We start from the raw sequence: 25,427 nt of genomic DNA, 5'->3' as shown, positions 1-25,427 counted from the left end.
CACAGAATTACATCCACACGTGCACTTCATGTTATGTAAGAGCCTTGACTGCCTCACTGTATGCTGTAGAATAACAGCAGCAGTGAGAGGACAGGCAGAGCAGATGCTGCGTACATACACAGGGAAGCCTACGCTTATAACAGCAGGAGAAACAGAGAAGAATCTGTCATTTTTAAGAGCTATGGGCACTAAGGATGCACTAAACTTGGATGAGCTTGGATATTCATTGACATCTCTAGGAAAAGGAGCTATTCGTGAGATTCTCTCATGTGGCACTATGAAAGGATTATAATCAGCGATGCTTAGCTCGCTACGCAGATTATTGTGATCACCACAGGATATATCTTCTTTTTCAATCCTTGTCCTGTGCCCCCTAGGGGCCTTTGATCATGACATCAGTGTGGTCCTTGATGTGGGTTGTGTGTGGACTGGCGGTGTGGTTTCCCCACACTCACGCAGCCTCAGTGAGCCCCAATCTGCTCATGACCACCTCTGATCCAACCACTGACGAGCAACCAATCAATCCTGAGTATCCAACTGAACCTACTGATCCACCCAGCAACAACACAGGTGAGAAAACTGATGGCAGACAGACAGACAGACAAAATATGATATTAAGACATATAATCATTTCACTACAAAACATTTTGTGTGGTGCTACAATAACTTGTTTTGTGTACTAATTATGTAATTTCTTCATAATTACCCTGTGTTAGAGAGTCCCAATCTGCTCATGCCAATCTCTGATTCAATGACTGACGAGCAACGAATCAATCCAGAACATCCGACTGAACCTACAGATTTATTCAGCAACACTGACACAGGTGAGATGTGAGGTGCTGACGAAAACACTTTACACTTTAAAATCTAACCTTCAGGAATTAATTGCATGTGCTGTGGGCTCTGCTCATGTGGCTCATGATAGCATGCTATGACATTTATATATACATTATTATATATTTTTCAATATTATATATCTTTTTGTATTTTTTTCATATGAAATATTATGTAAGAAAATAAAATAAAATGTTTTTTCCACACTCATGCAGCCTCAGTGAGTTCCATTCTGCTCATGACCAACTCTGATGCAAGTACTGAAGCACAATCAACCACTCCAAAACATCAGAATGACTCCACAGATCCACCCAGCAACAACAACACAGGTGAGAACAACTAAAGACACTAGATAGATAGATAGATAGATAGATAGATAGATAGATAGATAGATAGATAGATAGACAGACATAGACAGACAGAGACATAGACAGACAAAGACAGACAGACAGACAGACAGACAGACACACACACACACACACACACACACACACACACACACACAGACAGATAGACAGACAGACAGACAGACAGACAGACAGACAAAGACAGACAGACAGACAGACAGACAGACAGACAGACAGACAGACAGACATAGACAGATAGACAGACAGACAGACAGACAGACAGACAGACAGACAGACAGATTGATTAGATAGACAGACAGACAGACAGACAGACAGACAGACAGACAGACAGACAGACATAGACAAAGACACAGACAGACATAGACAGACAGACAGACAGACAGACAGACAGACAGACAGACAGACAGACAGACAAAGACAGACAGACAGACAGACAAAGACAGACAGACAGACAGACAGACAGACAGACAGACAGACACACACACACACACACACACACACACACACACACACACACACACACACACACACACAGACAGACAGATAGACAGACAGACAGACAGACAGACAGACAAAGACAGACAGACAGACAGACAGACAGACAGACATAGACAGATAGACAGACAGACAGACAGACAGACAGACAGACAGACAGACAGATTGATTAGATAGACAGACAGACAGACAGACAGATAGACATAGACAAAGACACAGACAGACATAGACAGACAGACAGACAGACAGACAGACAGACAGACAGACAGACAGACAAAGACAGACAGACAGACAGACAGACAGACAGACAAAGATAGACAGACAGACAGACAGACAGACAGACAGACAGACAGACAGACAGACAGACAAAGATAGATAGATAGACAGACAGAAAGACAGACAAATATAGACAGACATACAGACAGACAGACAGACAGATAAGCATAGACTAAGACAGACAGACATAGACAGACAGACAGACAGACAGACAGACAGACAGACAGACAGACAGACAGACAGACAGACAGACAGACAGACAGACAGATAAGCATAGACTTAGACAGACAGACACAGACAGACAGACAGACAGAAAGACAGATAAGCATAGACTAAGACAGACAGATAGACAGACAGACAGACAGACAGACAGATAAGCATAGACTAAGACAGACAGACATAGACAGACAGACAGACAGACAGACATAGACAGACAGACAGACAGACAGACAGACAGACAGACAGACAGACAGACAGATTGATTAGATAGACAGACAGACAGACAGACAGACAGACACTTCTAGACAGACAGACAGACAATAGACAGATATATAGACAGACAAACAGACAGTTCTCATACACAATTTCACCTTACTTGCATGCAAAAAATTCTGACATGTCAGTTGATGGCCTAAGTGCACTTTCACAGGTACTTGATAATAGAACTGTGTGGAATTAATCAATATTTGATAAAGCGCCTTATCTTTATTTAATCAGTTGCTATTCCAAAAGCGGGGAGGAACTGGGGGGATTTGATAGTGAGCCTGGATGGGCAAGAAGCTGGGGAGGGAAGATAGTCACCCGATATGCTGGCACTGATACAAAACAACATATACCCTCAAAGCATTATGCAAATTGAAGACAGACACACATTAATGGAAATTCGCTGAGGTTCACCACCGGACACAAAGATGCGCGAGATGTCTCACTGTAAAGGAAACAGATGTCTGCAGGTGACAGCAAGATGCATGCAGCAGTAAAAAAAATGTATAGCATATGCAAAAAATGTTGGAAATGGAGTGATATGGTGGCAGTCATTTCCTCAGAGGGTTTTTATGATGATGCATTTATTGGATTTATTTATTGAATTCAGCTGTCTGTCTATGTGTTCTTACAGGACTTGCGTGTATTTCTGTGCTTCCCCCACGACGAGGATCATACTATGTGGAGCATGGCACAGGGGTGTCTGTGGGCTCAATGCTTGTGTTCTGGTGTAAGGAGGGCTACCAGTTGGTTGGCCATGAGAAAATCATATGCATCCTGCATGCAGGCGTCCCTCGATGGAGCAGCTACCTGCCAGTCTGTGAGAGTATGGCAGCCATTTTTTGTCTTGTATATCATGATTATATTGATTGTTTCCATCCAACTTTGTCCATTTCCACTAAATGTAAGCAAACGTATGATTTTTATACCTGTAAGATTATGTTTATGTATAAAAACATATAGAATATTTACTTTTTTTTTTGCTCAGTCATAAAATAACTGGCCATCATATTTTGTGAAACCAACACATTTTTTTCTAATCATTAAACAACATTTTTTCAGGTATCCCTCGGCCAAATGACCAAGGACTTCACGTTGCTTTACTGGTGTCTGTTGTGAGTGGAGTGGTAATTCTTGTCATGACTGTCTGCTTCATCGTCTGCTGTTGTCAAGAGCACATGAGCAAAAAGAAGGAAAAGCATCGGATGGGCAGAAGCAGGTCAGTCACTCTAAAGGCCATTGCACACTGAGTACGAAATTTTTGCACTTCACGGTATGTCAATCGAGTTTACACACTGCCTCCGAAACTTTCGTCCGTCATAGAAAATTCGGATCAGGTTCGATTTTCTGCGTTTTCGCATCCGTAACAAGGATTTTGATAGGAAAGGATGACAAATGTGAGAAAACCAAAAAACGCATACGAAATTTCTAGATTCAGTGACCTTTATACTTAAAATAATCTTAAAGATTACACTTTGAAATTAAAAATCATCAAAAGCATGAAAAGTGTTGTGTCTTACAATTAAATAAACAAATATATAGCAGCCCCATTTACAGATTAAATTATAAATGTATTGTATTAAATCAATTTGGCATATCAAACCAATTTGCAATTATTTATTTCTATCAATTTGAGACTTATTATGCCCCTTTTTACAATATGTAATATAAATCTCAGGTCTCTGTAAAGTTCAGCTCAAAATACCACACAGATCATTTATTATATCACTGAGTGGAAGCAAAAACACGCTGTTTTTGAGAATGCCTCTTTAAATGCAAATGAGCTGCTGCTCCCCGTCCCCTTTTCCAGAATAAGGCTGTGCCTTTACAGCTCATACCTCAGATATTCTGTTAAAAAACATCTGTTTGGTTTTGATTATCATGTCTATCGTGCTGAAATCATGCGTTTTAAACCATATTAGTTTAACCTTGCAATATATGGTTTTCTGAGTGCACACATCTGAAGAACGCGCACAGAAATCAGCTGTCACATGGCATGTGAGTACTAAACTAAGTTCTCTTTCATGTCTTATTGCGCTTAAACTGTCAAATACACACAAGTTTATGTTAAAAACGCATAGGAGCTGCAAAAACAGTCTGTTACATCTGTGAAGGTAAACACCTGGGAAAGAAATCAAATTTATATCAGATCTGTGTGGCAGCAGCATAATATACAGTAAATAAATCAATAAATCCACTGCTCTCTTGTCTCCTCTGAGGTTAGGACTCTACATAGTGTTCTATACTCATCTGTGCAGCCTAAGACAGAACAGTTAGCATGCTTTGCTTGAACTTTTGGCATTGCATTACAACTGGTACATCGTTGTTGCTTGACAAAACACAGTGATGGCGCCATGTGTGAAAATGTGCAGATTAAGGGGCGGTAATATTGTAATAAGATCCCCTTTCTACATCACAGGGGGAGCAAAATCTGAGCAGCTAATTTTTTCACATGCTTGCAGAAAAAGGCTTACCAAATTAAAGTTACTGGGCTTTTTCATTTCTCTGGGTTGGTAGATGCTTCTGGGACACGATTATAGCACTTAAACACAGAAAAAGTTTTTAAATTGTAAATAAAGTAAAACATTTTACAGAAATAGTTTTTAAATATTAAAACAATAGATACCTTGTTCAATATTAAGAATTTTTTTGACATTCTGGTTGTTAACTAACACCATACATTCATTACAAAATACCTTGACTATTACAGTTATCATACTAAATGTGTTGGTACTGTCTTCACCTTCAGGAGAAGAGAAACACGGAGCTCTAGGTCTCGGAGGAGCCCATCCTGGTTGGAGAGAGAGCATATAGACTGGGAAGCATTCCCTCCTCCTAAACTTTTCAGCCTGTCCCAGCGTCTCGACCGTCCACTGCCTCCTGGTAGTCCTGCTTATTCAGAAGTCATCAGAGCCTATGAGAACAGAGGGTATGAGAGGTAAGAAAATTATTGTAAAACATGTTTGCACCAAATCAGCATATTAGAAAGATTTCTGAAGGATTAATTCACTTTGGCATCACAGGAATAAAAAGTTACATTTTAAAATATATATTAAAACAGAAACTTACAACAGGAATAGCCTCCATTCTGCCTATATTCATTGCCAAATACGCCACTTACGTGTATAGAAACCCACAGCCTGAGCCCACTCGCTACAACCACACCGCATTTTTGAGTATTATGTCATTTTGTGGTAGGAAGTATGAAGCCATATACTGTAAGATGTGACTCCTTTCACCTTTCTACATAGGAGTCAGGAGAGTCTGCTGAGAAGCCCCAATTCCACATACCCTACATACCACGCCAACAGCCACATCTACCCAGCCCTTGTTTTCCAAAGGGTTCAGAATGAGCCAAACCCTTCCACCTCTTCTACCACCCCAGTATACGTACAGATTTCCACACCTCCCAAAAACAAGAACCCACATGCTCCTACTGTCACCCACCCATAGATATGAATGCAACCAGTAGTCATTTTTCTCATCAGCAGCACTGAATGTGGCCTAGACAATACAGATAACATTGCACAGATGTGGTGAGGAAGATTTAACTGGTTGGTGTAACCAGACGCACTTTGATATTTTTAATGTTGATGATGTATTTTAATATTTGCTATATTGTAAATATGTTCCATTTTAAGGTTGAACCTGGTTATTCATGTCAGATCTTTGATAGCACTTAGAATACCTAATTTAACCAAACTGTAAATAGAAGTTTTGATGAAATTGTAAAAACATAAAATCAAACAATAACCAAAACCTTTCTGTTTTGCACAGTTTAAAAATGTCCTTGATGTGGTCAGCTACCAGCCATTCATATTCATATATACTCTTGTTAGAATTAGCCATTTGTAACCTAACTGTAAAATTTGCACTTTAAATGCACTGACTCATTTGTAATAAATTGTTGTGTCAATCAGTTTTTCTTGTGTCCTTAATTGAGTCTTTGATTTGAGTAAAATTTGCTATATGGTTTTCTTCGAAACCAGAACAGATGTGGTAAAAAATCACTCTCATTTTCATTGGGAGGTGGACACCATGCGTTCAATGAACCAACTCAGCAATTCAAATAATTTGACTTAATTTACATGGATGCAACAGAACAAGGATTTATGTTTTTAAGATCTGTCAAAGAGAGAGAAGAAAAAGGACAGTAAGCAAGAAAGCAAGAAAAGGTCAGTCTCAACATTTTAATTACGCTTTGACAACTTATTTTGTTTGCTTATTTTATTCACATCCTACTTTAGATATTTTGTAATTATTAATACATTTATAAAGTGTATTTAATATTTGTTTGTGTGTCGTTTACATATAGTACACAATAGAAAATAATAGTTAAATTTCTAAAAATGACCCTGTTCAAAAGTTTACATACACTTCTTAATACTGTTGTTACCTGAATGATCCACAGCTGTGTTTTACACAGTACTAACATTTGTGCTTAGGGCACCCAAATGGCTAGCGCCGGCCCTGTCTGCAAGTATACACAGTATATATAATTATTCAGCAAGGTTACATTAAATTGATAAAACGTAAGAGTAAAGACTAGGGGTGGGCATAGATTAATTTTTTTAATCTAGATTAATCTAGATTAAATCTTGGAATTAATCTAGATTAATCTAGATTAAAATGGCTAATTTGAATTCTGCTGAAGGCATTCAGAATATGTGTGCTACCCAAATAATGACTTAAAGTCTTTGAGAATGGATCATAAAGCTCATAAAGCTGTTCTATGATAATTTGTTGATGAAAATAAATTATGTTCAATTAGATGTACTTGTGTTTACTAACTAACTAACAATGAAATTATTTTTTCTACCTATTAGATTGTGTTTTTTAACCTCAACACCTACCCAGCCCATTACATGTTACACCATACTTTTATTTTGACAGGTTGCCGTGAAGTTTCTGTGTCATACAGTATGATATGATGCTAGTTTTCATAAAAATGAAACGGTAAAAGTGACACTCACAGCAGTTTGGGAGATTGAGTTTATCTGTTCATGTGAGATGCAAATGCCAAAAATTACCGGGAGCGTCACGTGTGTTTCAGTATGCGTGTAGTAAAAGCTCGTCTCCATCATTCATACATACAGCTAGGCAAACGGAACATATCGGATTCATATTAAAACGGTCTTTTTGCATTTCAGTTTTCACATACACTAGTCCATATCGCGATTTGAATTAAGTGACTGACCAACATTTGATTTATGAATCCAAAAAACGACGAATTTACGTGGCATTTCGCTATAGTAGATTCGGTTTTTATGAATGGAGGACGACGCGACCCCGTCTGTGTTTTGGCGGAGGAGACTTAAACGCTTCGGTATACATCCGCGTTAAACTATCAAGGTTAAAGTCATCATAGCTTGCGTAGTTTAGACCCAGCTCCCAACCCAAATTTGAGAATAGATTAACGGCGATATTTTTTTTTATCGCGCGATAAGAGTTTCACGTTAACGCAGCACGTTAACGCCGATAACGGCCCACCACTAGTAAAGACATTTACAATGTTACAAAAGATTTATATTTCATATAAATACTTTAAGCAGAAAATGTTTTCAAATCAATAATTATAATAAATGTTTATTGGGCACAAATCGCAAATTAAAGAGAAGTTCAGTTTCAGAACAAATATTTACAGATAATTTACTTACTTAAATGTTCAAGTCTTTCTTTGTTAAGCCATAAAGAAATTATGTTTTTGAGGAAAACATTTCAGGATTTCTTTCCATATAGTGGGCTTCTATGGTGGCCGTGAGTTAAGATGCAGCTTCAAAGGGCTCTAAATGATCCAAGCCGAGGTAGAAGGGTCTTATTCAGTGAAACAATTATCTATCTTCAAAATTACTACATCGCTGTTTTACCTTTTTTATAAAGGGAGTTTGACCGTTGCATGTTCACTTTGTAAACACTAGCACTTCTGTTTCACTAGATAAGACCCTTCTTCCTCAGCTGGAATTGTTTAGATCCATTTTAAGCTGCATTTAAACTGCATTTTGGAAGTTTAAACTCACAGGCACCATTGAAGTCCACTATGTGGAGTGAAATTCTAAAATGTTTTCCTCAAAATACATTTCGACAAAATTACTTTTTGACTAAAGAAAGAAAGACATGAACATCTTGGATGACAAGGGAGTGAGTAAATTACCTGTAAAAATATATTCATGTACATATATTTTGAAACAAACTTTAGCAAAGTTATATAGATTTTTTTTTACATTTTAAAATATATTATTTTATTGGCTATTGGCTATATTTGCCATGTTTTTGTACTACCAGCTAAGTTCCTTGTTGTTTCTTTACAGTGCTCAGTCAACATGGCAAACAGGACATCAAATGTAACCTATACAAACACAATCTACAGTAATACCAGCAGCTATACAAGCAATACAATCGATATGCATGAGCTATTTCTTTCCATTGTGGATAACTGCAATGATTTGGATTATTCCTATGTTCGCTTGCCTATAGAAATTTTAACTTTTGTGCTGGGCTTCCCAGCTAACATGGCCCTGCTATGGCTGCTGGTGAGGGGCGAGAAAGGTCTATCCCCCTCTGAAGTTTTGGGGCTCAATCTTGCCGTGTTGAACCTCATCTTCTGCATCAGTCTTCCTTTTGATATGTACATTTCTGTGAGTAAACGCGCCGGAGATCTCCTGACAGTTTCAGAGGCCATTTCTATCCTCAACCTGATTGGCTGTCCTCTCCTTTTGACCAGTATGTGTGTGGAGCGCTACCTGGCTGCAGCACATGCAGTCCTCTACATGAAACTAGGGAATAATTGGGAGTATCGTGTTGTCTGCTCGGCTCTAATTTGGATCGTCACTTTAGGCATTGCGGTGATTACCTACCAACAAAGGCTCCCTAAAATAGCCGTTTACTTGTCAATCACCCTTGATGCTTTCTTACTGATAATGCTGGGATGTCTAACAGGCATCGTGCATGTACTGTGCCAAAAAGGTCCGGGTGAAGGTCAAAGAGGTGGAAGAGGTGGTTCATCCATAAAAAGCAGAGCATTAAAAAACGCCTTGCTGATTCTAGTACCTTCGACTGTAATCTATGGACCTATTCTGGCTATTGCCCCGTTCATATTCACACTTAAGGATGGGGATGAAGCAGTTAGTCATGAACGCTGTTTAATCCTGAATCTGATGCATACCATTCCCAGTCTGGGGACCTGTATTGGGCCTGTGTTTTACATGTCCCGTGCAAAACAACTAGCCTGCTGTCAGAAGAATGCTGAAAAAGATCAAACAACGACTCAAGACCTACAGCATCCGAAGTGAAGTTTCTACTATGGCTTAATTATCTGAAATATGACATATATAAAGACTTCTGTTAGATTAGTACATTGAAAAATATTTATAATTTTATTTTGGTTGATATTGCTATTTACCTGTTTCAAAGTCATATTATTTTGCTTGCTTTCAGTGTTGGGGAAAGGTAATGCATTACAATATTGTGATACTTCATAAAAAAGTAACTAATTGCAATACTTAGTTACTTTTTATGGAAAGTAATGCATTAGGTATGTTACTTTTGCATTACTTTTTAGTTGCTTTGGCTGGGCTTGCTTATTTGTTTTTAATAACCCAAAAGTTATATTTTTGCTATTTTTCTTAAAACGTAAAATTAATAAGCCTCAGGTTGAAGGAAGTGCCTCTAGCAATGCACCTCACTCTCAGTTTTTCTCAACACAGGGACATGTCAGTGAATAAATGGGAGAACAAAGTAAGGCTGGGTGGTATATTATAGAAAACTATTTCCACCACTGAAAATAAAGGGTATCACGACTTTTTATTTTACAATTTGCATGATATAAACTCACAATTGTGTGAAATAAAGTCAGAATTGCAAGATAAAAACTCAGAATTGTGAGATATAAACTAGCAATTGGTGGTTTTGAAGTACAACTTTGAGGGAGAAAAAAAGACTGATAAGTTCTCAGAATTACAAGTTAATATATCACAATTCTCACTTAATAACTCACAATTGTGGTAGTTAATTTCTCACCGTTTTGACCTTATTTCTCAAGAATTGCGGCTTTTTTATCAGTATTGCAATTCTGACTTTATAACTCGCAACTGCGAGTTTCTATCACGCAATTCTGAGAAAGAAGTCAGAATTGTGTTTATATCTCGCCGTTTTGACCTTATTTCTCAGAATTGCAGCTTTATAGCTCAGAATTGCAATTCTGAGAAAGTCAGAAATGCGAGTTTATATCTTGCAATTCTGACTTTATAACTCCCAACTGTCAGTTTATATCGTGCAATTCTAACTTTCTGACGATATGTCATGAGCCAATACCATCTCTATCGATATACCCTCATGTGATAAGAGATTATCGCAGCTCAAAAATTGCAGAGGACATCAAGTGAGCTGCTGCGGAGAAAGTATCTTTGTCCTAAATTTGAGACATGCTTAATATTAACCGATTTAAAATAAATTGTTATAAATAGTTAACATATGTTGTTTAAAACGACTTGCTGCGTCAAATGCTCTTATGGAAAGGCTGCTTGTGCTGCGCTGTTTATTCTATAGTCTTTGGTTTAATGCGTTCGATGTTTGGTGTTTTCCTATGGCGATATATTTTTCTCAGTTAACTTACATTTCACAGGCATATACTCCAACTGTGAATGTCAGAAAGTCATGGAAGTATTTCTGCTGTCAAGAGTGGATGAGCCTTCTATACGCGAGTCTCCACCAAACTTCACAGACTTTAGTTACGCGCGCCACCGCTCATGCGCGTTAAACAGACGATGCACAAAAGATGGAGCTAACTAAAATATACGGTGGCCGACAGAGGCCAACGCGCTGCAAACAAGAAAACACATGCAAACAGAAAAAACGACAACAAATTAAGAAAACATCTTCATCAGTTTGACAACACAGGCGCTGCAAATCCTCGCAACGCAAACACAAATACGGAAACGCGCTGCAAATTCTCACAACACAACCAAACCCAGAAACGCGCTGCGAACACACGAGGGCGCTGCAAACTAACAAACGCGCTGCATATAACACGGTCCACAACGGAAATGTTTCAGGGGGACCTCAAAAAGTGACGAACCCATCTGGGACCTGATTATTTTTTCAGTGGCTGTTGGTCAGAGCAGAGGTGTTATCGGTGAACTATCGCCTTTTAGTGATAGTATAGTATCACTTAAAGGTGATAGTGATATAAATAATCAGGTAATATAGTGATATAAATAATCAGGTCCCAGATGAGTTCGTCACTTTTTGAGGTCCCCCTGAAACATTTCCGTTGTGGACCGTGTTATATGCAGCGCGTTTGTTAGTTTGCAGCGCCCTCGTGTGTTCGCAGCGCGTTTCTGAGTTTGGTTGTGTTGTGAGAATTTGCAGCGCGTTTCCGTATTTGTGTTTGCGTTGCGAGGATTTGCAGCGCCTGTGTTGTCAAACTGATGAAGATGTTTTCTTAATTTGTTGTCGTTTTTTTCTGTTTGCATGTGTTTTCTTGTTTGCAGCGCGTTGGCCTCTGTCGGCCACCGTAAAAATATACATTTTGCTGAAATATTTGTAGTTAGACAGTGAATGTGGCACATGTACAATTTTAAACCTACAAGTTAGTCTATTTCTCTGATAGCAATAACTGTAAAGTGAATTAGTTTGTGCTTTTGTTTTTTTATTTTCATTTTTTAGTTTTTAGATTGTAATGTTACAATGTTAGAAAGTAATGTGATTTTAACCCCTTTTTGCACATAATATCTATTTACCTTTTTCTTCCTGTAAAAGGTGCAGCCATTTTGTAAATTTTATGGGTGTGGCTTCCGGTCTCATCATGTCCAGCTATTTTTAACTGCACAAAACAGCTCATTTTGCTGATGGATATTACAAATTGGTATATCTTATATTATTTTAATGCATTAACTTTATTATAAGCACATTGGTTTGTAGTGAAAACAGTTTTACTGTTTTCTGCACTTTGTTATTCTTGTTATTTCCTTATAGCGCTTATGAAATGTAAGTCTCACCCACAGGCTTACTTCCGCTTAAAGAATAAGGTGGATAGCCTTGTTACATTCACTATATTTGCTTTCATAGCCTTTAAAATGAACATTGTTTCATTGGACAACATTGGGTAGGATGTGAAATAAACGTTTTAAAACAAATAAAGCTTTGTTTTGTTCAGTTTGTAATTAACATGTTGAAATTAGCAAAAGGTGTGAAAAGTTCATTCTTGAATGTAATGTTTGCAACTAATCACATAAGTTAACAAGAGAGCGACACAAAGGGCAGAGGTGTTTGCATTAAGTGAAGGACACCTGAAAGACCAGCAAAGGACATGTAACAGCTTCACCAATAGGTCTATTGCTGTTTAGAGTTTGATTATAGAGCTCCTATAGTTTAGCTGAAGTTTTATTATTAACTGCTGTTAATGTAAATTAATAAAATATGTGTTTTATTGTTACAATTGCCTTCTGTGGGATTTACTTTTAACTACAAAATGAGTCTCAAAAAATAAAAACACAAGGGATTCTTCTGCCTCATTCCTGAAGAACTTTAGCCTGTAGGCGGGTGCGTACTTTATGGTTTACACACACCAAAAAGACAACAATATTATTAACTAAAACTATAACTTAATTTTAAATACTGTGAATTTATGAATTTACTCACTAATATGCAGAGTATTGTTACCTGGTTCTTACTGTACTTTTGGTTTTGCAGACAAACCTCAAAGTAAGGCAGGTTTTTGTAATCATAATCTACTTTATTGTTTGTGTTAGTAGTAAAGCTCATTAGTAAAAGAATTTTTATTCTTTTAGCAATAGAAAATCGCTTGAATGTGGTGTTTTAGTTGATATTATTGTTTCATTGTTTTTACAAGATATACCCATGAGTGACACACACATATGTAGGCTAAATATCATATGTATCATATTTTAACTAGCGATTTATCAATACATAGAATAAACAGCTGTATTTGCTTTTCACAAAATTCTGCAAAGTGTAATTAGTTAATTATGCAAACTAGGGCTGGGCGATTAATCGAAAAGTAATCGAAATCGACATTCAGAACCTATAATCGATCAAATTTTTCCTGGTCAATTATTTCAATTACTTTCCCTTTAAAAACACTACTGTGTGTGGAGTCACGTAAGAGTAATTTTATTTAGAAGAGATACTGCTTATTTTCTACTTTTAATATTTATTATTATTTTATAAATAATTTAATTGCAAGTTATTTATTTTCACTAATTTAAGAAAAATGTGACCTTGCGTTTTAAGCAATGTGTGCTTTAATTTCAGTTGTTCAACACTAATGTTCAATAAATAATCATAGATAGTAGTTAGTGTGTGCACCCTTCATTCAAATATCTCTCACTTGTAATATGTGAGCATATTTACTGTACAAAACTTGTCAGTGAACTATGAGGGCAAAAAAAAAATTATTTAAATATAATTTTATAAATGAATAAAATAATCGTTCATTAATCGTAATCGGGTTAAAATGTTCAATTAATCGAGATTTTGATTTTACGCCAAATCGCCCAGCCCTAATGCAAACAATAAAATGAAAATGATAAACAATGAAGTAAACCTACTTCCTATTATATCTTTCAATGCTATCTCTTTAATAATAATTATTTAAAATGCTTTAAAATTATGTTTGCTGTCACATTGCTTTATTATTTTATATGGTATTATACCTCACATAAATAACATTTATATGTTATTTTACCTCATTTCATATTGTTGATTTGTTGTAAATTGGTAAAACATAATAGCAGTAGTAGATTAAATATGATAAGACACGTCAAAGTTGAAAAAACAAATACAATATTTTCAAAACACATTAAAATGCATGATGTGATTACTGATAAACGAACAGAAACCAAAAAAAAAAACCCAAAAAAAAAAACACAACAACGCGAATGACAACTCGAAAAGAAAATGAAAGCAGCAGTCACAGTTGTACGCATATATATATATATATATATATGGTTGTACTTACAAAACTTCCGTGTACGTAATACGCATACTGACGTACGTACGTACGTAAGTAACGTTTCTAATCTATTAGGAAAACTTTGCCCGGTTTCCCGGTAAGATTTGTTGTATTATTTTCTGTTACGATAATAAGAGACCACATTTCTTTTACATTTTAAAGAATTACAAGAATTAAAGAATTACAAAAATGTGCGTTTTGCATTCAAATCAGAGTCAGAGGAACTAGTGGTGAACAGTGGCGTCGTGTAAAGTTTAAACTGTAGCTTCATAACTGAAACCGTGCAGTTAAACCCTCACGAAAATTAACCATGGTTTTATTATAGTAAAATTGTATGGGTTTTTTGTTTGTTTTTTTTGGCGTCTTTAGTAAATAGTTACCATTTACTACAAATACTATGGGTAAACTATAGTTAGTGTAGCAAAACTATGGCTAATTTGTAGTTACCATGGTTTAACTGTGGTAACTACGTTTTGCTTTAATTTGTAGTAAAACCATTGTTAATTTCGTAAGGGAAGTTACGTTATTATAGATATGAAATGGTAGCAAGTTAACATCATTCGTTGATTTGATTACTTTTTATTTACGGATGTGACATGTAGCATAAGTAATATCCTGTTTCTTTATCTGATCAGCAGAAGTCAGTTTCACGTGATGGAAGGTGATTCACCTTTAATAACTTGTAGTGATGAATATCAATTGCTTGAAAAATACTGCCAGAAAAGGAGGAAGCCACGGGCCAGATTGATGCAAAGTGCCTGTATGAACAGACAGGAGTTAGGAGCAGGTTAGACCAGACATATGCACACTGTATTTTAGATCTGTGACTATTTCTGAGATTGTTATAGCATTTCTTCTCATTTTAATGTTGTGTCTGTTGAAAACAGGTGATGAGAAATTTGGTGATGTGGCTGAAAAACTAACCCAGATTGTAGACAAAGGACTTCTTGATAAAGAACTACTCCCGACTGTAGACAACATACCCTTTTTTGACGAAGGAATAGAGTCAGATGGTATTAAAGTGTGTCATTGAAATATAATCTTGTATAACACTGTTGATTATCCAGATTGTAATTGTGCTCTGTCGTTGTTATAGGTGATAGAGATGTTGACCAAGAGGTTATAGAGAAGCTTGTTGACTTGCTGAAAAAATCAGGGGACGACTTAAACAAAAGGGTAAACATCATCATCTCTTTAGTCTGTAGTTTAACTGGTTAGTTTTGGATAATCCACCAAATTAAATACAGTTGAGGTCAAAAGATTACATACACCTTGCAGAATGTGCAAAATGTTAATTATTTTACCAAAATAAGAGGGATCAAACTAAATGCATGTTATTTTTTTATTTAGTACTCACCTGAATAAGATATTTCACATAAAAGACATTTAAATATAGTTCAAAAGAAAAAATAATAGTTGAATTTATAAAAAATGACCCTGTTCAAAAGTTTACATACACTTGATTTTTAATACTGACCTGAATGATTCAGAGTTGTGTTTTGTTTTAGTAATAGTTGTTCATGAGATCTTTGTTTGTCCTGAACAGTTAAACTGCAGAAAAGTACCACAAATTCTTCGGTTGTCCTGCATTTTTGTGTATTTGAACCCTTTCCACAATGACAGTATGATTTTTAGATCCATTTTTCCACACTGAGGACAACTAAGGGACTCGTATGCAACTATTACAGAAGGTTCAAACGCTCACTGATGCTTTAGAAGAAAACACGATGCATTTAGAGCAGGGACTTCCTGAATTTGAAGATCAGGGTCAATTGAGCATATATTTTGCCTACTAGGAAACATGTAAGTGTCTTCTGTAGCTTCTGGAGGGCAGCTCTTAATGAAACAAAAATATGATATTTAGGCAAAATAAAATAAAAAATGTACACATTCATTCTGTTCAAAAGCTTTCACCCCCGGTTATTAATGCATTGTGTATCAGTGAGTGTTTTAACTTTCTGTAATAGTTGCATATGAGTCCCTCAGTTGTCCTCAGTGTGAAAAGATAGATCTCAAAATCATGCAGTCAATGTTGAAAAGGGTTTAAATACATAAAAAAGGATTTTTCTGAAGAACAAGTCATAAACAACTATCACTAAACAAAAAAAAAAAAACACAGCTGTGGATCATTCAGGGTAACAACACAGTATTAAGAATCAAGTGTATGAAAACCTTTGAACAGAATTATTTTAAAAAATTCAACCATTTGTTCTCTTGTGGACTATATGTAAACATCTTTTCTGTGAAATATATGATTCAGGTAATAATTAACATTTAGCAGATTCTGCAGGGTGTATGTAAACTCTTGACCTCAACTGCAGCTGTTTGGTGTGCTGTTCTAAAACCTTCCTGCTCTTAAATGTCCCTTTTGCCTTCTCAGATTCAGAGCAACCATGAGCTTTTAGGATACCTGCAGCGTACTTTCTCTTACGACTTTTATAAAAGACTGACCAGAGCCTTCATCACGAGTGTGGTACCAGAATATCTGCAGAGCAGAAGGAAACGTGAGCAAATCGCTCTGACCTTTGAGGTTACCAGCAGACTCAAAGCCCTGGATCTACACCCTATGAACAGGGCCATGGGATACGGAGCTCAGTACCTGCAGGAGTACTTCGCACCCTGGGTTAATCAGCACGGTGGCTGGGTGAGTGTTTATGCTTTATGTTTAAAGAACAATTTCAAATAAATAATTTTACTTGAATGCAGGTTACTAATTAAAATAATGCTCAATATACTAATCACAAGTCATCTCTCACTCACTATAGGAGAAAGCCTTTGACAAGGATGATGATGAAGAGGTCCATTGATGAGATATACTGTGAAACGGATGGTTATTAGTGATCCGACTGATGTATGTGTATGTATATAACAGTAATTTTTGAAATATTTTTACTATTTAAAATATCTGTTTTCTATTTGAATATATTTTAAAATGTAATTTATTCCTGTGATCAAAGCAAAATTTTCAGCATCATTACTCCAGTCTTCAGTGTCACATGATCCTTCAAAAATCATTCTAATATGCTGATTTGCCGTTCGAGAAACATTTTAAAATCAATATTTAAAACATTGTAGTTTTTTAGGATTATTTAATGAATAGAAAGAACCAAAGATCAGCATTTAGTATCATTATACATCATATAGAAATTAATACTTTTATTTAGCAAGGATACTTTAAATTGAAGTGATGATAAAGACATTTATAATGTTACAAAAGATTTCTATTACAGATAAATGCTGTCATTCTGAACTTTCTATCAAGGAAACCTGAAAAAATTCTACTATAATATTAGAATGATTTCTGAAGGATCATGTGACTGGAGTAATGATGCTAAAGATTCAGCTTTGAAATCACAGGAATAAATTACATTTTAAAATATATTCAAATAGAAAACAGTCATTTTAAATAGTACAAATATTTCAAAATTATACTGTTTTTATAAATTTATAGATACTTTTTTCACTTTTAATTTTGTTATATTTAAGTGTATATATTCACAGTATTAAATGTACTTGTTTATATATACATTTAATGTAAAATAAAATAAAATTCAGTGTTATAAATGAAATGTGTTCACACTGTGAGCAGGCCAAAATATAATGCTAAAATATAATGCTTTATTGACTGAGAAGTTGGAACAAATAAAGCACCACAAACATACTCTTTACAAACAGAGGATGCCACTGGAAAGAGTGCTTAATGTCAATTTTACATTTAATTTTTAATGATTATTATATGTAGGTAACTGCCTTCATTTGCTATGAGGTTGAAAGAAAACACATAAATTTGTTAGATTTCTGTCTTAAACACCATTCGGCACAAAGAGGCAAAAACTAGATAAATGCTATTTTTTCTTTGTCTTAATACTTTGTAATGACTGGTTTTGAATGCCATATGCTAACTATAGTTGCAATATTTCACAGCTTAATTTATGTGGCATAAATCCTCATAACAAAGCAAGACTAATGGACATTAAGCCCAGATAATCAACTCCACTGCAGATGTTACAGTATTAATGGAATTTAAATTGAATCTTGTAAAACAGTTGCAGTTTTTTACAGTAAAGCACTGATGACTTTGACAAGCTAGATACCGAGATACGTGTTCATTTTTCCCAGGGCGTCACAGACGGTGGTTAGGTCACTGCGTAGATCTTGAACCACGTTCTCAATGCTCCTGGTGTCCTTGAGTAAATCAATGCTTTGGGTGTACGGGTTGTAGTAGACAGAAAAAGGCCTCTTAATTGTTTTAGCAAATTCCCTGTTCAGACAAAACATTATTTGACATTATGAAGTCCAAGACATTATTTTTCATTTGACTAAATGCATATATTCACCTCATTTTCTCTTTCGCCTCTTCAAAACTCTCTGAGACGAAATAAACATCTTGAAATGTTGTAATGAGGCACTCCTGGTAGCATGTGGTTTTGGGATCAAACATCTTCACCGTTGCTTTGTCAGACAACGCATGCTGCATAATCAAAGAGGATGATTCATTCACTTATAAACTTGACATTTTAATGCTTTAGGTGCTTAAATATAGTCAACAATGTGCGTCATACTCTCAACTCTCCAATGGAAGACAGTAGACCTGCTCCATAGGCTCTCAACTGGCCATCTTGTTTGCACAGTCCGAATTCAATTGTGAAGAAATAGCACTGGGGAAAAAAGCACAGAGGTTTAACATGTTTCAAAGGTTTCAAAGCAAAACGTTCCTTCAGGCCCTTATGAGATATACCTTCCCATATTGAGACCACCAAAAACCTTACACCCAGATCTGATTGTCTCTCACTCAAGTCTGCCATACAAAGCCAGTGATCAGATTTCAATGCAAATGCATGTGACTCAACACCATAGATCAAACTTTATGTCGTGAGAAACGTCAGTGACCTTTTTATTTTAGTATTGACTGCCGGTCAAGTTCAGAGATGGCATTTAAGAATTCAATAAGATGCTGTCATACTTACTGTTGCCAGCTTCTGCACATCCTCATCTGAGGCACCCAGAGATGCAAGACCAATCTCTTGAGAAAACTGAGCAAACTTGGGATCGGCCAGGAGAGGTACGTGACCAAGCAGTTCATGGCAGGTGTCCCTGAAGACGTGAAAGACGTGAGGAAGAAAAATGATGTTTTCTACATAAGAATCATTGTTGTGGGTTTATACTCACGGTTCTGGAGTGTAGAGAGGATCAGTGCTGTGACGGATATACTGCGTGCAATTAAACACTCGATAGGCCAGACCGGCCAGAAAGTCTCGTGGTGATAGATATCCAGCTACAGGCCGTACGGTAAACCCTGACCTCTCTGAAATGTTCGCAAACACACCCTCCAAATTAAATGAATGCAATTAATAATGCAAGAAGAAAGTAGTTGAATGCATGTGACTTTCACATATTTCTTACCACGTAAGAATCGAGAAACATCTTCCAGCTGTGGGATGTTGTCCTCTCTGTATCCACAATGCTTTGTGAGAAGAGGGAGGTTTTTTAAGTACTCGCGGCAGGCGTGAGTTGGATAGAGTTTTGTAAGCTCTCTGAAAATGACTCCCCATGTCTTCACTTCCTCTTGTGTGTATTCTATCCGTGGGATGGGCAGCCCACTGTTACACAAAAAAAATATTTTAGAACATATTTTGTGCACATAAATGTATCTTAGTAGTGTGTGGACACAACCACCCTACCCTATCCTATGATAAAAAAACTTTTTTTAAATCCCCAAAAAACCTAAACAGACTCAGTTATCTAGCCATTTTGATTTTCTGAGCAGTGTGATGTCATAGTCACATGATAAGGCCACTGAATACAAAAAAAAACAGAAAGAGGGGGACGGGGTGAGCAGTAGCTCATTGTTTAATTTATTTAAAGAGACATTGACTGAAATGAGTCGACAAGGAAAAAAGGTGTTGTTTTACGTGACCACTAAGGATTTTTTAATCAAAGCATGTTGCAGACATTTCAAGAAGACCCTTAAGAATTTTACCAACTTGGCATCCAATGACCCCCGTAACAACTGCACCTTTTGAATTTGAAGATCAGGGTATATTTAACTTATTCTATCTTCTGGGAAACATGTAAGTATCTTCTGTAGCCTCTGAAGGGCATTACTAAATGGTAAAAAATGATATTTTGTCAAAATAAGAAAATTTTGTTTAAAATTTGTCCATTCTGTTTAAAAGTTATCACCCCCAGCCCTAAATGCATGTTTTTTTCCTTCTGGAGCATCAGTGAGTGTTTGGACCTTTTGTAATAGTTGCATATTAGTCCCTCAGTTGAACTAAGTTTGAAAAGATAGAACTCAAAATCATACAGTCATTGTTGGAAAGAGTTCAAATACACAAAAATGCTGGAAAATCAAAGAATTTGTGGCACCTGAAGGATTTTTCTGAAGAACAGCAGACAGTTGAACTGTTCAGGGCAAACAAGGTACTCATGAACAACTATCACTAAACAAAACAACACAGCTGTGGATCATTCAGGTAACAACACAGCATTAGGAATCGGGGGATGTAAACTTTTGAACAGGGTCATTTTTATGAATTCAACTATTATTTTCTCTTGTGGACTACATGTAAGCATCTTTTTGGTGAAATATCTTTTGACCTCAACTGTAAAGTATATTATAATCCATACTAACAATTTGTAGTTCATTGCAACCTCCACAAAGTACTTCCTCCTCTCCCGATACACTTTGTCTTTAAAGCCCTGCAACAAAAAACAATCACTTCAGAATAAGGTTTCATTTTTAATCTTAAATAATGCATTGAGTGTCATTAACAATTTTTACAGAATTTTTAAAATCTAGGTTAACTTATGTTTATAAATAGACCTTTATTCACTGGTAACTCACATTAATCAGCTTTAAATGTTAAAAAGGTATTATTACATTTAGAAAGTATCCACCTTTTTCTTCTCATACACATCCAGCGATTTTAAGCTGTACAATTCAGCTTGTTTTTGCTGCTTGATATTGCAAATTGGTGTGTCTTGCCATATTATTTTCATATATTATCATAATTATTAGCACACTGGTTTGTAGTGCAAACAGTTTAAGCATTTATGGCATGTTGTTATTCTTCTCATTTCCCTATAGCAGACAATGAAGCAGAAGTCTCACCCATAGGCTTACTTCCACGTTGAGGAAAAAGATGGATTAAATTCACATATTCATTAGTTCTGTAAATACAGTAAATATTAACGTATCATGAGTAAACAGAATATATGACTTGTCGTTGGGACAAGATTTCATTTACCCCACCATTGAGCTACTAAACATATGTGACCCTAGACCCCAAAACCTATATATTTAGATATTTAGATATATTTGTAGCAATAGCCAAAATACATTACAAAAATACATATGGGTCAAAATTATAGATTTTTTTAAATGTCAAAAATCATTGGGATATTCAGTAAAAATGATGTTTCATAAAGATATTTTTCGTACATTTCCTACCATATATATATTAAAACGGAATTTTTGATTAGTAATATGCATCGCTAAGAACTTCATTTGGACAAATTTAAAGGTGATTTTCTCAATATTTAGATGTTTTGCATCCTCAGATTCCAGATTTTCAAATAGGTTGGATCTCGGCCAAAAATTGTCCTATAATTCTCAGTTTGAAAAAAAAAAAACCCTGAAACTTATGACTGGTTTTGTGCTCCGGTGTCACATATTTTCTAAACAAATTTACTTACCGGATGGTCAGCATCCAGTTCCGAGCCATACATTAGCACTCGATGAGAGCACTGGTCCAGCTCTGAGATCTTTTGGGGAAACCATGGTATCCCTCCCCCGTCTGGCAACCCACCCAAAACGCACACACAGTCCAAACATTCTGAAAAAAAACAAAAAACAGATAATTCAGCAACACCTTCACAAAGCCAGAACACAATTACAGTGGCTATTCTTCTAATCACCGATGCCAGACTTACCGGTCTCTGCAGACCACACGTGTTGAGGAGTGTTATATGAGACGATGTTGACGTGGTCTTTCAGGTGCTGCACCAACTCATTGAACTCCTTCTTCGTGCAGTTGCACTCGGCATAAATCTCTACCTCAGTGGTGACTTTCTTGGATCTCCGAGACTCGATGTGGGCCAAATTCACATGCTTCTCCTTTAAACACACAACGGCACTTGGATGTCACTTTAGTTTCAATCAAGTCTCTCAAAATGTTAGTAGTTTGTGCAGGGCACTATAGTTCATTTATGTAATTGAGGACAGCAAAATAAAGTAAACTGTGACACATTATACCCAAAAATTCTTCATGCAGTGGACTACCATTAAAACTGTTAAAAATTTGGGGCCAATCTTAATCAGACACTTTGACCTGACTATGTTTTGCTTAAGTGTTTTTTCTTCAATTGCTAACGCGACCCTCTTACATCACAGACTGAATAAAAAAGTAAGCACTGCTTGGTAATTGGTCAACAAATTATTGATAGTTGTGTAAATATTGTCATAAAAACTGAATTTTTGGTTGATTGTCATCCATTACAAACCTGTCTTTCAAAGTTATGTGACATGAATTTGAGTTCTTCTCATATATTATTACTATTTTATAAACTGATGTTTGAATAAATTTTGGTTTGACACTACATAAATTATAGTAGAGGTGTTAACTAACCTGAAAGAGCCTCAGCGCTTTCACCAGATAGCCCACTTCATTCTTCAGAGAGAAAATCACTGCTAATTTCCCAAGGTCATGAGTGGATTTCGGTGGTTCTTTGTCAGGTCTTTCATCTATCCGATTAAAGGATGTCCTGCGGAGCTGCGTGGATGTGTTGCTTAGTGAATATAAAACTCTTAAGATGCAGAACTGGGTTAGGATAAAAGCTTATTTCTTTTAAAAAGTAATTGAAATAGTTCATTTACAAGCATTAAGGGTGGTAATTAACCTAATATTAGGCCTCAATTTACATTGTGTCTTTGTTGTGACCTTAACTTTGACCTTTGTCCAACTTCTGTTTTTCTATGTCAAAACATTGTCTTACATCACTGTGCCCAGTTCCAGCTACCCAGTTAGTATATTTGTTAATAAAACAATTCATTAGATGGTTTAAATACTGACTATAATTTAATATATTCCAAAAACGTGAATATTTATTGCCAAAAGAGGGTCCATCGAAGCTGTTCAGTACTCACCATGGAAGCTGCAAGGTGTTGTTGGTCATACATTGCTGAATCCAAAGACATACCTCGCCGAGCCCAGTATTTGCTGGAGAACATCATCATGGCAGGTTGCATCTTTGGCATTGCTTCTTGACCCCTTTTCCTAAGAAGGCCAATAGGTGATTTAGGGGCTGTCTGTGGCCCCTTTGGGTTAGTTTGTAGTTCAGAGGACATAGTTGCTGTTTCTTGAGATGTCTTCTTTCCCTGCATCTCATATGGCGAAGGTGCTGTTGTCTCCTTAAGCTGCCCCTTCGGAGATGACTGGGTGCTCCTTGCATGTGCCACAGTACCTGACACTCCTCCCCCGGCGGTATCCGAGCTGGGATTATATACTGTGACGAATGACGTTGAGAAGGGCCGCCGTCTCACGGGGTAGGCATTCGCTCATATTAGCTTTTGAGGGGATGGCTGCTCCATTAGGAAATGTTGACACGTCCAAGCTCTGATTGAAGTGGATAAGCTCAGCTCACCTTCTAGAGAAATGAATATAGAGCAAAACAATTCAGATTATCATAAACAGGGCTTCGTTTTGCAGCTGGGAGGTTAAGTGAGGGAGATATTTTGGTGAAATATAAAGATCCTTCAGAACCAGGATTTGGAACCATGTTCTACATAGAAAGCAAGAAAAATGTAGATTAGAGCAATCATAAAGTATGAACCTAAATGTCAGGATTATGTATGTAGGCAAAATGCATTGAGGGCAAACTGCCTTTTGACCATGGATCCAGGTTGTTTATGGGTTTTGGTGAATGAGCGTGTTTGTCAGTGCACAAAATGCTGCCGTTTCTTTAATGAAATGGAGCTAGAAGAGAGATAACATTACTGCGGAGAGTCGTGAGCTATCGGCTTGCTCTGAGGCAATTTCCTGTGGAACAGGAAATGAAAGAGATGGAAGTTGATTCGGTGTGTCTTTGTTGTGGGCTGTGGTTACAAGTGGATAAAAGACATTTCATCCTCAATCAGTATTTTCACCGTCTCTCCATCTCATCTGCAAATGTCATAGCAGGCCGACTGAAGGAAGACTGCCGACTGTGAATCTCAAACCACATTTACATGCCAGTTGGAATTGGTGACTTTAGGTTATATAGCCCAATGTTTTTCATCATGATGGTTAAATTGTTGTGTTTTTGTGGGTCTTTTATCTAAGGTGACCAACTAATTACAAAGTACACCTGGCAGAATCTGGAAAATGTTAATTATTTTACCAAAATAAGAGGGATCATACAAAATGCATGTCATTTTTTATTTGGTACTGACCTGAATAAGATATTTCATAAAAAAATATGTTTATATATAGTCTATAAAAATGACCTTGTTGTTCAGAAGTTTACATACACTTGATTCTTAATAACGTGTTGTTACCTGAATGATCCACGGCTGTTTTGTTTCGTTTTGTGATAGTTGTTTATAAAAACTGCCCGCTGTTCTTCAGAAAAATCCTTCAGGTCCCACAAATTATTTAGCTTTTCATAATTTTTGTGTATTTGAACCCTTTCCAATCCAACTATGACTGTATGATTTTGAGATGCATCTTCTCATAATGAGGAAAACTGAGGGACTAATATGCAACTATTACAGAAGGTTTAAACGCTCACTGATGCTCCAGATGGAAACACAATGCATTACGAGGGTAAATGTAACTTATTTTGTCTTCTGGGAAACATGCATGTAGCTTCTGAAGGGCAGTACTAAAAAAGAAAAATGTACACATCTTCATTCTGTTCAAAAGTTTTCACCCCCTGGCTCTTAATGCATAATATTTCTTTCTTAAACATCAGTGAGCACCTTTTGTAATAGTAGTTTATAACTTCCTCAGTTGTCCTCA

At 36.4% G+C, this 25,427-nt stretch overlaps 3 protein-coding genes across 3 annotated transcripts; 2 read left to right on the top strand and 1 right to left on the bottom strand.

Annotated features, from left to right (window-relative positions):
- The first annotated feature begins 63 nt into the window (after window positions 1-63).
- LOC141346059 (uncharacterized) lies at window positions 64-6,362 on the top strand. Its single transcript, XM_073850975.1, has 7 exons — window positions 64-570; window positions 717-824; window positions 1,050-1,163; window positions 3,091-3,282; window positions 3,519-3,675; window positions 5,206-5,394; window positions 5,708-6,362. Exons 1-7 carry the CDS (start codon window positions 390-392, stop codon window positions 5,907-5,909), a joined length of 1,143 nt encoding a protein of 380 aa, XP_073707076.1. The 5' UTR covers window positions 64-389; the 3' UTR covers window positions 5,910-6,362.
- An 8,123-nt stretch (window positions 6,363-14,485) lies between these two features.
- LOC141345510 (apoptosis facilitator Bcl-2-like protein 14) lies at window positions 14,486-18,088 on the top strand. Its single transcript, XM_073850371.1, has 6 exons — window positions 14,486-14,524; window positions 15,066-15,214; window positions 15,315-15,440; window positions 15,524-15,603; window positions 16,808-17,071; window positions 17,193-18,088. Exons 2-6 carry the CDS (start codon window positions 15,082-15,084, stop codon window positions 17,232-17,234), a joined length of 645 nt encoding a protein of 214 aa, XP_073706472.1. The 5' UTR covers window positions 14,486-14,524; window positions 15,066-15,081; the 3' UTR covers window positions 17,235-18,088.
- A 151-nt stretch (window positions 18,089-18,239) lies between these two features.
- On the bottom strand, window positions 18,240-24,222 carry tph2 (tryptophan hydroxylase 2 (tryptophan 5-monooxygenase)). The gene is made up of 11 exons (XM_073850370.1): window positions 23,576-24,222; window positions 23,058-23,201; window positions 22,363-22,546; window positions 22,126-22,265; window positions 21,062-21,129; window positions 19,831-20,027; window positions 19,597-19,732; window positions 19,395-19,521; window positions 18,990-19,085; window positions 18,765-18,898; window positions 18,240-18,688 (listed from the first exon to the last, which is right to left on the bottom strand). Exons 1-11 carry the CDS (start codon window positions 23,810-23,812, stop codon window positions 18,514-18,516), a joined length of 1,638 nt encoding a protein of 545 aa, XP_073706471.1. The 5' UTR covers window positions 23,813-24,222; the 3' UTR covers window positions 18,240-18,513.
- Between the last annotated feature and the right edge of the window lie 1,205 nt (window positions 24,223-25,427).

This window comes from Garra rufa, chromosome 11 (genome assembly GCF_049309525.1).
Source record: "Garra rufa chromosome 11, GarRuf1.0, whole genome shotgun sequence".
Classification (NCBI taxonomy): domain Eukaryota; kingdom Metazoa; phylum Chordata; class Actinopteri; order Cypriniformes; family Cyprinidae; genus Garra; species Garra rufa.
Note: the sequence above shows the minus strand (reverse complement) of the source record. Positions and strands in the feature narration are given on the sequence as shown.